At 37.8% G+C, this 18,936-nt stretch overlaps 1 protein-coding gene across 2 annotated transcripts in view; it reads right to left on the reverse strand.

Moving 5' to 3' along the window:
- Positions 1-18,936, reverse strand: part of IA-2 (tyrosine phosphatase IA-2) — a 462,789-nt gene that overhangs the window by 278,156 nt on the left and 165,697 nt on the right. The window contains exon 9 of one of the 2 annotated variants that reach the window (XM_090374023.1): positions 870-1,010. The exons of the other annotated variant lie outside the window; for it this stretch is intronic. Coding sequence (XP_090230149.1) covers positions 870-1,010 — 141 coding nt within the window. The remainder of the gene's footprint in view (positions 1-869; positions 1,011-18,936) is intronic. 2 annotated transcript variants of the gene reach the window in all.

Below are 18,936 nucleotides of genomic sequence, written 5' to 3' on the forward strand. Positions count from 1 at the left end.
ACCCCTCTGCAGACAGTCTGGAAGTGCCCATAATTTTGACATTTACGTGTATAACACGACTTTGCGATTTAGGTAACGGGTTTTACAGCCGATGGTAGAATAGATTAATCGAAGGTGAGTATCACGTTCCGAACAAACAATTCAACTAATTTCGTGTTATTTCTTCATTAATTCCTTTTGTCTGTGTGAGGTAGATTTCCTTCTATGCCTGCGGTTATTTTTCCTTTAGGGCTTTTATTAAAGATAATTGATTTTAAATGTTCTTCAAGAAGGATATAGAATACAATTCTATGGAGATCGTTGTGAGGTCTGAAATAAAAGCCTCGGCACCCAGAGCCGTTAGGTACATATACATCAATTCAACAGATGAAAGATCCTAACATAAGCGATATCCTCTTAATTAATAACGAATTAGGAAGGCAACGTTTTGGGATCCCTTATATGAATATTGCCACCAGGCCAAAAAAAGGAACGTTGTTACTGACTGGGTAAGCATCCCACATACTTCGATTATTTACAGATAGTTTTCAGCACACTAAAACATTTGTTAAAAGATTATCAGTTGGTTTATTTTGTCGCGTATTACTGTATATTTTATACAGATGTTTTAAACATGGTACATACAGAGAGCTAGGTTACTACGTGTGGGTCTCTTTGTAAATTTCAGAGCTGTATTGCAATTTACAAAGTTCCAGGGTTCACTCTCAAGTACGCCAGTATTCAAATATAACGGTCGTTATTTTAAGTTTACAGTAGACTTAGACGTCGCAAAAGTTCCTTAAAGTGGCCAAATCTTAAGTCATAGCGTATCGACAAGTGAAAATTTCATAACAGAATATCTTTTAGTTTCTAGAAAGTTTATTTCTTACCTTCATATTCTACAGCTCTGGCTGGGTTTGTGTTGACTCTCTCCCGTTTCAGCATTCTCGGATCGGTTTCCTTAGCAACCGGCGATGCGTATGAGTCAAGTCGCTCCGTGGGGACGAGCCCTTTCAAAGCGAGTTCATCATCTGGGAACAAAAAAAAAAAAAAGAAAAAAAAACAGGATTTGATGAGGAGGATATATCAGAAGTGCAGAGTTTCCGCAACGAATGGAGGAGTCATGAGGGGGGGGGGAGAAACACGATACCATCTACGGCATCTGTGCCCCGATCGTCACACTTGCTGTACAAAACCGCGCTCACTCTCCTACCAATCAAATCTCGTTTCTCGCTCTGGATGGGGCTGTAGTTTTGCATTGAAGAGGTAAGTCGAGTGTCGTGTCGGTTTCAAATTGACCGTGATAGCGCGACCTTTCATGAGTCGACAACAACCCAGGGTAGCAAAAAATAACGTGGCTCATAAGTACCACTCCAGGAGACGGTATTTCATCTCTGCTCGTCCCAGATAGAGAACACGGCTGCTTGAATTCCGCAATTTTTCGAACATATTATTTGTTCCGTATCTTACACACGAGATCTGAAGCAGTCCATCAGCACTTTGTCAATACGACGTTCCAGATACGGAAAGATTGGGGAAGAATGAAAGATGAAGGCAGCGGAGGAATGAGGTGAGAACTTCCTCAGTATGTACAGTGGTTGTGGTAATGAATTCGGTTGGACATGTTTGATATGTTGCCGACTGACTTCAAGTAAGGGTGCTCTCCTTCAAAAAGCTGTCTAATATGAAACTGTTTTAGAAGTTAGAAATTCTGAATAGACATATATATACACGGAATTTCGTAGTTGTGCCTAAATACATGGAAACGTGAACTTATTTCGCTGTTGACCACCATGAGGCTGAGTCTCTGAGCACCTTCTCTCAAATCTGTGGATAGTTTTCTCGTGTATATCCTACAACCAAGTATATGCCATCCATTAAGAGGGTGCATTCGTCAAGTGACGCTAAGCACCTAATTTGGAATTTAAAGATCATTTAAATCTCTGGGAAATTGAACTGGTTAGCTTCCTTCTGAAAAATTCTCTCTCTCTCTCTCTCTTAGATATAAATAATTATTCATTTTATCGACTTGCCTCGGGGTCGCTTTATGGAAATATTTGGCAACGCATTTGTGGGGGTTGACGTAAGAGTGTTTGACCCATTCATCTAATCATTAATAATTTAAGTGCATTTTCTATGCATCTTAGGAGGAATTTGTGTTTTAAAAGGGAAGAACCAACTGATCAAAGATGTTTAATTTTAAATAAAAACTTTATTTTTCCCCGTAGCAGTTGATGTTAAATAACTCGATTATAAAATATACAGAGCCTAGTGACAAAAATTTGGTATCTAACGAGGACCAAATTTGATTTTAAATAAGACATCATGTAGTAACACTACTAAGATTTTTTAAAATATCCTTTATTACGTGATAAGTCTTAAATTAGATTTATTGGTGTCAGGTTTAATCTTTTTTCAAATTTCTGACCGTTTCTAAATGAAAATGGTGACATTTCTCAATTATTGTGGAAGGGTCTGTCAACCCAGACGCTTCTCCAATGACAGAACTCAATAAAGAATTCAGAAACTCGTTCGAAATATTGGGACTGATTCGGTTAAAAATTGGTGAGGTTTTTTTTTTATCGGGACGTCAAATTTAAAACTTATCACGTGAAAAATAATCTTAAAAGGTAAAATTATCCAAAATAAATAGCAACTGTTCTTGAAGTAGAAGCCAGTAGAGTGAATGAATTTAGATCAAGGGAGAAAATAATACGTTCAATATTCGACTTCGTCCCCAAATGTCAATCAGTTATCTCTCGACTCTACAAGCTTATACAACGTTAGCATTGATGCAAAATATCTATTAACAATCCATATTAATTAAAATATACAAGAAAGGAATACGATGTTAGTTCTTGACCTTGATCTAAACTATATTTTGTTTATAATCGAACAAGCCAATATGGGATATTTTAAATGATGATAGGTTTAATGTAAAATTTTAAGGAAAAAATTATTTCTTTCTAAAATTGATAAATCAGTAATAAAAAAAGCTCAGGCGCATATGAGCCTATGAAATTATGTGCCTGAGTTTCTCAGAATTCATTTTTAATTTTATGAATATCACTGGCACTCATGGATATACGATCTGCAGTCAGAACACTGACTTAAAATAAATAAAATAAAATAAAAACTTCAATATACACTGTCGTTAATTTATAAATAATTTTATAGTCTTAATACGAGCCATATAACGGTACATAATGATCTTTAAACCAATTCACATTTTCATATTCCATAAAAGCTAGGCCCCTTTCACGAGAGTCATTTTCTCTTAATTCCTGGCAACTTGTTGAATGTGTAAAGACAACGTAGAGCTTCTATTCACCAATAATTCCGTTTAAACAACCCTGGCAGTATGTCGGCGAATCCACAAGGGGGGTATTCGTTCCACTGAGCGTTTCACACACCGTCAAGCCGCTTCTCGGTTCAAGAAGTAAAGCAGAGAAGTCCAAGCAGTGAAACTAATGGACTGGATCAGATTTCTAATCCCTGCACACCGCAAGGAGAAGTACAACTCAAATTTCAAGGAACTGTAGAGAAGGTGGGTATCGTTTTCCACCCTTTTAACGTTATGGATGGGATTGTGTTATTGTCAGATGCCAAATCTTGGTAAACACCTCCAAATATCCAAACTACGGTCTCTGTTCACCGATCCTCGGTACAGCCTAAGTGAAGAAAATCGACTGTCAATTTAATGCTTCCAAGTTTAATTTTTCTTTGAATGTCAGAGCACCCAATTCATTGGGAAACACGTCAATGTTGTCGTGTGTCCCAATGTCTTTTACTTATCGATGTACGGACTAGCCACAAAGAGACACGTGGGTAAAATATCGGATTGTATCGAAGAAAATCGATTTCTTAGGCTTGAGATGACTGGTAAAAGATGCATGAAACTCATTGAACCTTTTTGGATCCGACGCTATGGACTTTACAGAGGGGAGGAGGTTCAACTTTAATCCACTACCCCACTTCATACCAGTACTTATTAAAGTGCGCAAAAAGTTGAAAGGAAACGACATTTAACCCCTCACTGTTTCTCATATGTGCAGTGCGAAACCTAGACCTCCATGTCAATAGTCTTAAGCCAAATAAAGAAACAAAACCTCCAACTGATAGGAAAAAGTTATCTAGCGTTTCTATAACAAATTGAACCTTGTTTGTTTCCGTCAGAGTTCTATCTGTTCGCTGCTCCAATTTCTTCCGTTAGTTTTAGAATATCCCGCTATCTCCAGAGTTCCACTCTTTTCACGGCCGGAAATCACTAAACCACTTCCTCATTTCAGGTGTCCACGTGCCTAAGTGGCTCGTCCTCTGGCACTTCTGTGACAACACGCAAGCCACACACAACAAAAATCGCATTCTTTATTGTCATCAGAAAAGAAAATTAAGTTTTTCTTCTTAATAGGAATAGGAAATGAGCTCCAAAGCGGAACCTCTTAAAGGCGTGACCGCTTGCAGGTACAAAGTGTGAACCGTATTTACCAGCAGAGGGCACCATCGGCATCAACGGAACCTTAAGGTTAAATGGTTATAATGCATGTCAGAACAGAGAAATACAGAGAATTAAATAGGTGGCCAAAAACGATTGGGAAACGAATCATGGAAAGACGTTCAGATAATAATTTTATTGAATGTCTATTTCCCCCATCCCCCTCCATTCACTCTTGTATTAAAACTCTCGATACATCGATTCACTGGACACGTTAAAATTGAAATACAGAGGAGAAATAGGAGCAACACAGAGCACATATAGACCATTAAAAAACCATGTTAATCTGACACCACAGTGCAGACAAATTTCCTTTCGACTACAGTGTCTTTCCAGCGATGTCCGTACCTGATAATGACAAGAGCTATACTACTTGCTGGAGGCTCAGTAACCTCTGAACCTTGCTTTGCTGAGATGCCTTTTTACATCTCAGCAAAGCAAGGTTCAACAAGTCGGACTATTTTTTTTTCTCCTCTGAAAGGATGTTTACTTTTGTCCTATCCGAACTTACGGAACTGTGTTTATTTGTAGCTTCTGAGAGAGTTAATGGTTTGCCCATTGTCATTCTGACTATGGTAATTGGAATTCCGAAGGAGTTGAATCGAGGTCTATTTACATTTTAATTAACTGTCCCTCAGACTAGAGAATTAAGAAGTAGTGGTCTCGTGTCAGACTAATGGCCGATTAAATTGTCTTGTTTGGAATTATAGAGGAAACTGAGGTGCGCGCGGATTCTGTTAAGCTAAAATGGATGTCGCCGTTCCTAAAAGCTGGCAATTATAGAGGCAATCTTTGGGTAAAAATTACCTTCGGTGCTCATTAGTTCTAGGCTATATGAACTATTAAGAAACCCCTGTTCGCGGGAGTAATTGTAAAAGATGACGTGCTGATTTTTAAGATGGCGAGATTAGAAAAATTATCTCCCATGACACTTCATACCTCTGGAGCTGACATTTAGGGCCAATACCAAGAAAGAAAAGCGTGGTTTTTTTCTTTCCGTTTATTTTCAAGACATAATTAGAATCTTTTATCCTTATATCTTAAGTATTTTTTTCCTAAGCTTCTGATGAAAGGAAATTTATTCGGTTTTCTCTGAGGGTACAAATACAATCCCCTTCCATGGAATATGTAATCACTGCTTTATGAAGGAGCCTGTTGTTTTTGACGTTAAGCATTTTGTTAGACAAAAGGGTCCGAGAACAGTCCTTCAGAAACAGTTTTGAACGTGAATGACAAGACAAAAACAACCCTGCGGACTTTCCTCTATTCTTTTACCAGAGTAGATTTTAATCGGCTTTATGGATCCTTGCAACCAAGTTTAACTATACCTTATTCAGACTATACGGATGTACCATCTTAATGCATTAAAATCGTGTCGTGTATAGTACTATGATACTGGCATTAATGGTATGACTTATATTAAAATTCGATCTTGAGTAATGATACTAACTTACTAATAGGTACGTAACCTATTAGTCTGCAACTCAAGTTGAAGACTAATAGGTTACGTGCAATGGCTGATCAAAATTTAACTCAGCCTATTTCTTGATTCTAACCATTTGCTTGGCTAGACCAACATACCCGCCAAGAGAATCTTAATGTAATCATGAATCTTATTGATATCTTTTATCAGCCATTATACAGATCTCAAGAATCACGGGGCAGATTCTCTTTGGTTAATGTGCCAACAGCATTAAGTGGGGAATATATTGTAAGACTATGTCATGGAGCGATTTGCTTCAATGACACATTCTGTACCCATTTTAATCAACTCTTGGTTAAGTTGGGCAATGCCGGAAAATTTATAAATCATAGTTCATAAATCAATATTAAGAAAGTCAGTATACGATAAGACATAATTAGATCTACCAATCATAAAGATTAATTTAAGACGTTATTACTATTTTAAGTGTGGTGCGCACAGTGCAAGTTATGTTCCATCCTGAGTAGAGCAATTTATCACCGACTTGTTCATGGTTTATGAGTAAAACTGGAACTGTTTATTAAGTTTAGTATCACTGAATTTCACCATTGAAATTTGAAAGAAGCCTTACGGAAAAAGCAATTCCCCTTAAAGGATCACGGCACAGATTCTCTTTGGTTAATGTGCCAACACCATTAAGTGGTGTTGGCACATTAACCGTTGTTTAGGATCCACTTGTCATGTGGATCCTAAACAACGTCTCATAGAGGATTGTTTGTTTCATTAATGATCCATGGATTTCGGTGGCATTTTCATTATAACTGATTCCATTAAAAAAACAAAGGCCGTTTTCATGTTATTTCTTTGATTATCGATTTTTATAATCTTAGACATGTCCTCATTTACAGCTATAGGTATTCAAACATCTAGCCAAAAATTGATGAAAAGCACAATATGAAATCTAATTGTGTTGCATGCAATAAAATTCGCGAGTCACGATTAATCGCTTGTCTCAGAATACTGAGGGATTCCCATACAGTGATGGCAAGAGCAGGAGCACTCTTTTTTCGAGATAACACCAAGTAGTACTAAGCATTTCACCTGGGACAAACTGTTCCCTTAAAAGGGATTACGCCAAGATCTTCGGTGATGTGATCTTTTTTGTGGACATGAAAACTTCGCATTTTTGGGGTTCTTTCTGAAGTGATTTCTTCAGTGAACGATCCACAAAAAACATTCATGCCTGCACATTGTTCTGTTAGCGTTGATGGCCTTTCTTGCTGTGCTCTTGTAAGATGTAAAATCTTACAAATATATTATTTCATAGAAAAGTGAGATTTATTTAAAGTAAAACTTATAATATGGCAATATGGGGGAGCGAAACCCTACAAGTCAAGAATATTACTAAGATCACTCGCAAGGGATTAAATTAGACAACATCTATACAAGGGGAGCGGTAAGTGAAAAGCTATTAGCAACCTAGGTACACTCGACTCCCAGCTCACACAGCAACCAAACACTAGAAACGAGTAGCAACTGCTATTAGTAGAAGGTGTCAAGTCTGGTAAACAATGGCGCGGTGGACCATGCGCTGTCGGGACATTTCTTTAATCGGTGACACCTGGAGAAGAGACAGGTAGTAAATACGGAACAAATGCTGGGAATTAGATTTAAGATTGGCGTCTGGCTGGCAGTGATGGCAAGTTTTATAGATCGTGGGAAATTAGTCTGCTAAAGTATAACTATAAGCGGCTGACTTCAAAGGTACAGACAGCCTGAGAAATTTTACAAACTTCTTAAAATAAGAAGTTAGATCGAGCAATAAGGAATCAGCTTGAGAAAATAAAACGGGAAAATAAGAAGAGAGTGGAAGTTGATAAAATGAGAAATATTGGTTAAGACTGAGAACTAGGGCGTACCTGACATATGGAGGCGGTACAGAAATTGAGATGAACAAAAAGAGAGAACCGGAGTGAAAAAAGGTGAGTCTGTGAGGTTTCTTTTTTGAGAAGGTGTTTTTAAAAAGGTGGAGAGACAAAAATAAAAGGAAAAGCAAAAGAATGGAGTGATAGAAATCAGCGAAGGCGTAAGTGCTTAGGAAAGGAGGAAGTCCCTTTTGATGAAGGCATCGAGTTCTGATGTCCCAGACAGTAGGAAGCAGATAATGTATCGAAGCTAACAGGTGGTGAGGGCAAAGTGCTAGCCCGCTTAGACGGAACGAAGCCTAAAAATTAGTAACTCAATGAGAAGGAAGGTAGCCCGAATAAAGTGGAGAAAGGACGCCAGACCCATGCAGCCAAGAGTTCCTGATAATTATCTGCAGCAGATTCAGGTGAAGCAGATGAAGGAGATCCTCAGAGAGCCAAAAATGGAAGGTTTAAACGGCCCCGGAAAGCAAAGGTACCTGGAAAAAGATAGAAGTAGGTGAGATAGATGTTAAGTACTGTAAGTTAACAAGGACTGCTAGCGAAACAGTATAGAGTTTAATTAATAAAAAAAGGGGTAGCACTAAAAGTAAATTGATAGATAAATTATCTCTGAAGTAAATTATATATATACTAACAGAGTTACTATGTAAAAAAAGTTATTGTAAAATGCAAGAAAAACGAAGGATGAGTAATAGATTAAATTGTTGTTCAAATGATTATAATATTAGAAGGACTATATGGGAAACTTTGAATGTTTTAAGGACAGATAATTGAATCCTATGAGAATCTTTGATTATGTTTTAAGGATAGATAATTGAATATAGTGTTTGTATTAATGAAAAATTGTTGGTCCAACTGAAAGACTAATAACAAATAGAGACTTTAGGAAAGTTAAGATTGGTCTTCAGTGTATTGTAACAGAATGGCGAGAACACAGAGTATAATGATGAAAATAGCATATTGATTGTTAATATAAGAATAATATATGGAAGGTATCCTTGACTTAACCTTGTATGCATATTACATGTTTTTTTATTCAATTGTATATTTTGTTGTATATATATATGTAAATAAACTTTGTTGTTTATTAATTTGTGAGTTTGTTATTCCTGAACACTCAGCCTTTCCGAAGGGAATTATAATTAATTGAGAAGTTCCCACGAATCTGGAATTCTCCTGTAAAGCAAAGTCAGATGTGTACGTGGGGGTGTAAGGAATAGAGGTCTATAGTTATAAGGGAACAGAACAAATAAGAAATATTTAATAAAGCATAATTATTATTATACATATTCAAAATAAAATTTAAAGAAGAGTAAGACATATGTATATAAGATAAGAACTTCATTTTCCACCCCCCACACTCTGTCATTCATTGAACCAGTTTCAAACGGCCTATGCTACTAGCGTACAAATTCATATTGCTTGATGGTACTGCCTAAACGAATCTCTCGTTGAAAAACGCAAGATTAAATAAGGTGGTCATCTTTCTGTATATCTTTCAAAGCCCATGTGCTATTTTTTCTTCTATAGTGTAAGTTGGCTGGCCAGACGATACTTGCAAGACTTTTAATACCTGGAACAGACCATATAATTGTCATAAACAGTGTGGCCAATTTATTAAGTACATTACCGTCAATCTAATGAGACCGCTCCAACTGAAAGATTATCTGTACCTGGTTGTACAGAATAAATCAGGTAGTCAAATACCGAGGGATAAGAGCGTGTATTCATTTTAGCGAGAGAATAGGCGAAGAGCGCAGTCTAAATTATCTTAAGTGTGATTTGGAGCCACACGTGCTAATTTAAGCATCGTGGACATTGCCACCCTGTTGGGGTCTTTACGTACAACAGCGTGTGAAGTATAACGAGAATGATCCAACAACTAGAAAATATTCAGCCAACGGCATTAATGTTGCTGAAGACAATTTGTTGATGTTGGAGGCCAAATGAAGGTGAAAAGAATCGCAGAGCCTAGGAGACGCGCCAACCTCAGTTAAATGACAGCGCAAAAAAAAAAAAAAAACAGATTAAATAAGGTGCACTAGGCACAGGAACACCAGCGCTGGAGTAGATAAAGGTTGCCAAGTTCAACGAATCCCGGTTCCTGTTCTTCTATGCTCATCGCAGGGCCAGGGTATATCGACAGCGGCATGAATCAATAAGACCCGTCGCGCCAGGTGTCAGCACTACTGACCTGGTGGTGGAATTAGGATGGTGTTATCGTGTTTTCGTCGCACATACTAGTATCAGTCTCCTTATACTAGTGGATGAACGTTACAACCTATTTAAATATCGTAGCTGACCAGGTATAGAACGAGTATAATGCTGGTAATGGTTAGTTCCAGCAGGATAATGCATAAGGCACGGATCGTTCAGAAATGAGTTCAGGAACATGAGGATGACTTTACTGTCTTTATTATCCTGTCTGTTACCTGATCCCAACCGGACTGAGCATCTGCGGAATGAGGTGGAATTAACTCCTCGAAGCAAGGATCCGCCACCATCCAATCTGAAAAAACTACAGGATGGAATCAAGTCTGCACGTGCAAAGAATCCCTGTAGTACACTCCAGACATTGTGGAACCACGACACGTTCAACCTGAGTCTAGCTACTGTGATGGTTAACGAATATGCTAGTAACTATGAGGGCAGCGTAGATAATAACCTTTCCACTCAGTACATAACGATACTGTATTTTGGGAATATGCTATTGTTTTTTAAATCAAAATGCCGTTAGCCACTATTAGCCATCCCTTTTTGCATTATATGGATGGTTATTTATTTAGAGACATGCAATTCTGCTTGTAGCGCGCGTAGGATAATTATTATATTTATAAAACCCTCTTTACACAGCAATAAGGTTTTCTTCCACGATTGAAAGCTGAACTACTTCAATATGGAGGCTATACATCCGATCAACAATTGCCACAGGTACTTATGTTCATCAAAGCATAGCTTTATTAATCTCATTAAGAAAATTGAATAGGTCGATGCAGTTCTGATTGGCCTCGACCGAGGGACCTATTTTTTTCTGAATTGTCAATGTGTCAGCATTATCCTGAGTGGTATTAAAAGTAAGGACAGGAAATGGGCCCAGTAAGCAAATCACAAGTTTCTCTGTTTTAGGGTTTAAATAATACCTTAGATCAGATCTGAGTTTCCTCACTTCAAGATAGTGTCAGAGTAATTGCACAGCAAGTCACAATAAAAGCTCTGAGAGATGGCAGGACTGCGTGATGCCAAATACCTAACGAGTTTTCTTGCATGCCCACCAATCTGTAGGATTATTAAGGAAGCGTGTTTTTTTTTAGGTACATAGTACTGTATTAAGTTTTTGCACAAAGCAGCATTTTTATATACCGTGGGTCTTGTAAAATGTATTATGCTTTAAGAATTCATTTTTATCTCAAAATTATAATATTGTTTATTGCATATGTAAATTATCGTAGTCCATCTTCCTTGGGTTACATTGTTTATTCGCATTTTCTAGTACAATGTGTAGGTTATTCACGTGTCCTGAATTAAAAATTTTCAGGTTTTAAATTCTAGTCCATCTTAGATTTTGAATCATTGCCATAATCACTTCTCCTTCTTCCGTACATGGCATGGCAATTTGTTTATCTAAGCATTGAACAATTTTTCTCCTCGAAGGTCTGTGGCGAACGAGTTGATCGCCACAGACCTTCCAGGAGAAAGAGAAAGACCTCAGCAGGTTGAAAAATGCTAGTTAAATATGTCTGAGGAAATAGATCCCTAGGGCTTCCGCTGACCAAATTCTTCTTCTTCTTCTTCTTCTCCTGTCTGATATCGACATCGTCTGTATCCTTGAGACTCGGCTCGATAATGATTAGAAAATTTTTATATCCCCTGCTTCAGCAGGCTGTAACTCTGCTTCCACTTGTAGGGCTAGGCCAAGAGGTAGCGGTGCTGTAGTTCTCTTTAAAGACCCACGAGCCTCACTTATCCACGAAATTTCCAACAAAACACCAGCATACGAGGCTCTATCTATTATTCTTAACTATCACGTGGTCCTCATAGACATAATTGTAATATATCTACCGCTACCATTTTCATCTACCCGCCATCCATGAGATATCGAACTGGATTATTAAACGGCTTCATCTTTCGGCTTTGCACCTTGTCTCTGGATAATTGTGCTTTTATCAAACCCAGCCTGCACAAGTTTACAACTGTTCAACGAACTTCCGACCAGAGGTGACGACCAAGTGAACCTCATCCTTGCTTTCTTTCGCTGCAGGCAAATGTTGACTATCCGCTATAGACTTATTTTAATCTTCCCGTATCCTGGTGGCCCAATTCCCCCCTGATTCTGCAGACAGGTTTGCAATAAGGATGATTTTTTTTAGAGAAAGCCACTGTTCGGTAAAGATTTATTTACCAAAATTGTAATTTTAAATTATTAAGAGTATTACCATCATAAATAAATAAAGCTAGACCAGTGAATTAATCTTTTTAATGTGCATTTTTAATAAATAAAAATAAAGCAAAAAAATCAATAACACATAAATCATATTTCTAATAAACAACGGGGTATTATACAATCAATGTATATCACAATCTATTGCATTTTCCTTTTGCAGTATTATTTTTATTAATGGCGCATTAGCATCTGTGAGGATATTGTGTGTATTATGTCTATATAAGCGTGTGTTCACGAGCCAATTTGTTGTACGTTGTGCGGCTGAAAATCCCTGAACAAATCTGTCTATTTCCAATATAGAAATCGTAGCTATAACCTCCTAGGATGACCACTATGACCCTATAAGGCAGACACAATCGAAAGATGACAGCTGGTTCTATCTCTCGAGCTGTTAGCAGTACAAGACCAACAGTTTCAAGGCAAATTGTATACAGAAGGATTCATCAGGAGGGCGGTATCTCTATGCATGACTGCTCGTGATTTGCCTTCCTCTCACAAGATATCTCGTCTGATTAGGCGTGACCAAAACCGGCGAGCCAATGTTCTTTTTATAGATGTAAGTTGGGGCAACTCTACACTTAAAATACACAACAAGATCGTGAATTTCTGGTTAATCACTTCTAGGAACATATTTTCAAAATGTTTGTAAATCAGGAAGACAGAAGTTACTAAAACCTAAATGTCCATAATTTCTAAGTGCATTTTAGAGGATGTTTTCATACGTCACTGCCTGAAATATAGAAGGGATTGATGAAGAGGAAGATATTTATTTTTCTCAGGGACGAAATCTCCTAAAAATGAATGGATTACGCACTGTTATGGCGATTGAGCTTCATATGTACAACACTACACTCTTATTTTCTATATAACTGGGCTAGAAAGTGATCCAGATTACTCTGGGAAAGGTTTATTAAGTTTTGACTTTAAAGAACACGCAACACTGTTAGAAAAAAGATGCAATATTTTCTCCGTATAAACGAGTATTTAGTTCATCGACTTCATGATGTCTACTAGAAATCTAAATCACAAAATCATTTATTTTTAAGTCGTTCACATTCGATTGACAACTCGTTTTTTATTCAAGGAACTGCAGAATTTGAGTTCAAATTCTAAAACATTTACTTGTTTCTTCTTTAAATAATTCTTAGGGCGATCTAGCAACTGAAACCCATGTTTGCATCTTATTACACAGTGAACTAAAGGCTGAATATTACTGGGACACAAGTCAGGATTCTGTTAGCACCAAATTTTTTGATGTACGGGGATTAAATTCAGATTTGACGCTTTTGGAGTTTTTAGGCACACCAGCGACTTACCATATTACCCCGCTGTGTATTATGAAGGGACAAGTGGGTGTGTTCTTGTGCGATTTGCATTTCCGCAAAAGATCCCGGACTAACGGGATCTTTTGCGGAAATGCAAAACTCACGGGGAAGTTAACCTACTTTCTCCTCCTGAGATCAGCTCACTATAGCTCGGATTGAAAAAACATTTTGGAAACTCTTCCAGTGTATAAATGGGACTCGAAATCAGACCTCTCCAAACGAGTGACGAGTACCGAAACCACTATACTCTCACCAAGTACCAAATCTGTTGGAGAATTTTGACCATAGGGTCAATAAATCATCTTACTTGTTTCTTATTAGGAAGTCTGTTTGATGTACATTCCTCCACAAATATACACTTGTCCCACAGATGTTTAAGGGCGCTAGTATCTCGGTTGCATGATTTTTTTTAGGAAGGGATCGCAGCCGCTTAAGAGCTCCTGCACTTCTCATTTTGTCCTAAAAATTCTTTTAACCATCCAAAGGGGTGGAAATCTTAAGGACAGGTTGCTTACTCACCGCTACTTTGATGCACCAATCATAAACCCATATTTTCAGAGGGTGTCGTTCCCAAATTATATTAAAAGTCTACAAAGTATTAAGCTAGTTCCGAGCTTTATATCACTAAAAGAAGTGGCTATACATCGGTGCTCCAACTTTTTACTAACTTCCAAAGATATCATTTAGCAAGGCACATGCGCTCAAATACGGTTAAGATTGAGTGGAAAGAAATATTAACTGGAGAGAAATGACACCGGTCGACGTCGGTGAAACGAGAAACTGGAGGTTACGTATCAAGTTTATTTCCTTCCCCTCATGCTCTGGTATTTGGTTAACTTTCATTCTAAATACATATCCAGTAAAAGCAATGCAGCCTTTCCCAACTACAGAGATTGGATTACTCAAATAATAGTTGTTTTGTATATCGGTAGGTAGAACTAATTTAATTTAATTTAATTTTCGACGAATGATTTGGACAAGGCTAAATATTTATTATCTTTCGTGTTAACACCGATTCCCCAGGAATAATATAACAAGCGTACATTCCCGAACGGAGAGCTGGGATAAGCAGCGGGACATCGTAAATGTAGTCGCAGGCAAGGAGATGGTTACCCATATAAATTAATGAAAGTTAAACAGATTGGTGTAGGGTATAATTACAAAGTGAACCGCTTAAAATTTAAAAATCATAAATTCCTTCTGTATTGTGAAAGGATCCAAAGCTACTCATCCTAAAAGCGCTGTATCCTAGCACAGCAACGATAATACCGCCCGTGATCCATACTTGTTAAATTCAAGCTCTGACAGAGCGGTTCTGAAGATTTTGTACCTAAAGATAATAAAATACAACTTATGTTCTTCTCTCCTCACACAGATAACTTTCCAGTTGACATTTGAATTTATTCAAACTGTTATCCTCAGTTACCTGCGAGGTTAACTTGTTCCAGCAATCAACGGCTCGCTGGCCAAAAGAAAAATTCCTACAATCTAATCTAAACCTCAAGTCCTGTAATTTGAATTTATGACCTCTAGTTGCGGAATTCTTTCTAACAGTGAGAATTCCACCTTCATTATGCTAATCCCTCTCAGAGCCTTATAAACCTCAATCAGGTCACCTCTCAGGTGCCTGGTTGCCAAACTCTGCAGCCCATATAATCGGAGTCTTTTCACATACGGTCGTCGTTCTGAAGATCTCACCATTCCAGTTGCCCGTCTTTGGACCCTTTCAAGAACCTCGATGTTTTTTTTCAGATGAGGACTCCATCACATACGGTCGTCGTTCTGAAGATCTCACCATTCCAGTCGCCCGTCTTTGAACCCTTTCAAGAACCTCGATGTTTTTTTTTCAGATGAGGACTCCATACACAATATTACAGATGTGATATTACAATTGCTTCATATAGTGGGATTATGACCTCCATATCTCTATAGGATAACGTTGGATAAATCATCGATAGGACACCATGGACTTCCTGGCTGCCTCTTTACACTGTTCACAAAACTTCATATCTGCTCGTATTGTAACTCCCAGATCCCTTTCCTCCTCCAATATATATTTTTTTAATTCAACCCCATCAAGTGTATAATTTATTTGTGGGTTGCTATTCCCCAAGTGTAAGACCTTGCATTTCGCAGTATTTAAACATAGCGCCATTCTCTAACCATCTCTTAAGTCTGTTCAAGTCTTCCTAAAAGAGCTCTGCTTGGCACTAATCATTAATGACTCTGCCAATCTTTACATCATCTGCAAATTTTGATATCATGCCTTCTATCCCTTCGTCGATGTCATTTATGAAAGTGAGAAACAGCAGTGGTTCAAGAATCGATCGTTGAAGGACTCCACTCTCACCAATCTGAAGAATATCCATTAATCACAACTCTCTGCCCTGCAGCCATCTAGCGATCCACCTTAGAATCTTACCATAATCCAGTGTGTACAAGATTATACAGTAACCTCTCATGAGGGACCGAATCAAATGCTTTGCTAAAAACCAAATAAACTATGTCGAAATTATTCCCTAAATCCAGCTCATGAGTAACTGTGTCAAAACAGTCTACTAAGTTAGTTAAGCATTTACCTTTAATGTTGTTTGTCTTTCAGAACGCCATATCTATCTAAATGTCCCTGGATTGTGCTTTTAATAATTGCCTCTAAGTTTTTTTCCTACCATTGAAGTCAGACTAACCAGTCTGTAGTTACCAATTTCGTTACTAGAACCGAATTTTTATGTAATGGCGATACAGTGGCATTTCTACAATCCAAAGATGCCTTCATAAACTCCCTCGCCCTCTACCTGAAAACTACAGGGTACATCCCATCAACTCAGGGAGGCTTACTTGCCTTTATGCTCAAAGGTTTTCTAATAAACAATCATCTGTAATTAAACCATCACTAATTTCATATGGCTAATCCTCACGTGCACAGCCTCTTTTCAGTATGAAGCGGCTTTCGTCAGTCAAGACCGATGCAAAGTACCCATTCAATTCATCCACAACGTCAGCTGGGTTATCTAAGACTTTCCCACAACCAATGCATAAGGATCTAATCTAATTAGCTTTCTTCCTCGTTGTATTCACATACATGAAAAATTCCTTGTCTCCATTCTTTGCTCTCTTAGCCAATGCTTTATCATACGCAGCCTTAGTCTCTGAGGGCGAGAATATTCTCGCCCCTAGTACTTTCTCTAACATGCTGGTACAAATAATAATCATCTAGTTTATTTAAAAAAGTTTTTCCTCATCGTGAGTTTCCCTGCCACTTATTCCAATCAATCTGGGCAGATTAAAGTCATCATAATAAGACTTTCAGGCTTGCTTGCCCATTCCATCTGCACTTAATGACTCTTGTCATATTCTTCACAATCTTCTGGTCTCTAGATTACTCTATGTCTCATGGTTCCTTTGCTTCCAACTAACTCGCACCACACTGACTCTATGCTGGCAGACATAACTTCAGACTCAGCAAAAGCTTTTCTCGCGCCCAGGCTGCTTTTGATAAAAAGTATATCCCCCTCCACCCCCTTCTATCTTATCTATCATTTCTAAATACATACCTTAGTGGAACTTGTCTTCACCAATTTCAGAATGGCACCACGTTTTTGTTAGCCCTATTATATCAGCATTAGTTATCCTAACCAGGAGTTCAAATTCAGCTATTTTATTGACAACACTCCTGCCATTACTGTAGACACAGTTGAGACTAAAAATCTTCTATAATTTACTACCCTGACACATCCCTTGAAATTATTTAGGTTTGTATCCCAAGCTTTATCTTTCCTCTCATTTGAAACGCTGCTACCATCAGAACATCTTATCAGCATCGCTGTTGTAGCAACAAACAAGAATTCATGAGGTGAGTGCAAGCATTACTTTGACCCATATCATCAGATAAACGTGGATCATTCCAGAAGGGGTTATCTTCATTGGGTAAATTGCATTGCAGAACGTATCTTTTATAATTTTGAACAAGTAAATTTTAACTACGTTTGAATTCTCTGTAACGAAAAGTCATCTGTATTCGTAAAGTCCTTCTAATCATACGTATCAGTTTCTTGAAGTTCCAAGCGGAACCTCAACACCAAGTTTCATGGAGGCACATATATTGGAAAGCACTCAAACTTAACGGTTTTAAGAACATCGAGACAATTTATTTACTCTGTATAAGCACCATTCTTGATACGCCAATGTGGACAATCGAAGTGATCTAACCGAGTTTGAACGTGAAATGATACTAAAGAACTATCGAAGGAAGGATGTTAATATTTTTCACATCAGCACCTTAGATGCACAACTATATCACTTTAATCCACATCGGTAACATTTCCAACGAATTCTAAGTCGGTTATATTCAGCTGATCATCCACTCGCAAAGACACCACACATCTATTTGATATCTAGTCCGTCCTGCCACAAATATTTGGCGTAGAATGATGGAATGTTCTGGATTCCTGTATACCAAATGAGTTTCTATCGAATATAACTTATATTTACACTACCTCACTAAAAGTATGCGGACATTCCTACTAAAAGTGGGCTCATACCTTATTCATTTCATTATTAAAACAGGTGGACAAGTGTGTTAAGTGCCAAAGCAGCTAAGGATATGAGGTGAAAGTATATTGTCTGTAAATTGCGTTTATTCTATGGTATTTGTCTGTTTGCTGGAAAAAAAAAAAACATTCAACCCTCATCCGAGCTCGACTAACTCAGCCACATTGTTAAAAATGCCCATAAAAATTTCTAGCGTTGTTTACGGGCATCGAACACGGGCATTTTCCACTCGCTGTGGGAGGATCGCGTTTATATACACCGTGCTACCTGCGAGGGTCATTAATACTTCTGTTTTTAGCAAATTTAATGGTATCCAAACTACTTTGGTAGTGTGGTGTATATCTCATCGTATTTGTAATTGCACGTGTAATTTAATTTAGCAATTACCAGCACTTCTAACTATTTTAATAAGTACCTGCAATTTAAATTATAACGGCTAATAAACTTCATATTATCTGAATGAGTTTAGTCACGTTATATGTAGTATAACAGGCAAGAGTCTCTGAACCTTTCCATAATAATTAAAATATCCCCGTTCTTCGTGTATGAAAGAGTGGAGCTATGAAAGGTTCAAAGGACGAACTGCACTAGGAAGTCGCTCGTGAATTCTGAGCATCCAAGAGAACCTTAATGAGCTGGAACTGACGGTGGAACAATATTCAGCGCAAAACATACATCAGACATGGGCGTGCGCAGACATCTTAATAAAATACTGCAGCGATGCCAAATCAATGTTTCTTCTGCAGTATGAACAGTAACTCGCGCTTCTTGTCACTACTGCCATTAGAGTACAT

Source organism: Mastigoproctus giganteus, chromosome 1 (genome assembly GCF_048544385.1).
Source record: "Mastigoproctus giganteus isolate SK-2022 chromosome 1, ASM4854438v1, whole genome shotgun sequence".
NCBI lineage: Eukaryota > Metazoa > Arthropoda > Arachnida > Uropygi > Thelyphonidae > Mastigoproctus > Mastigoproctus giganteus.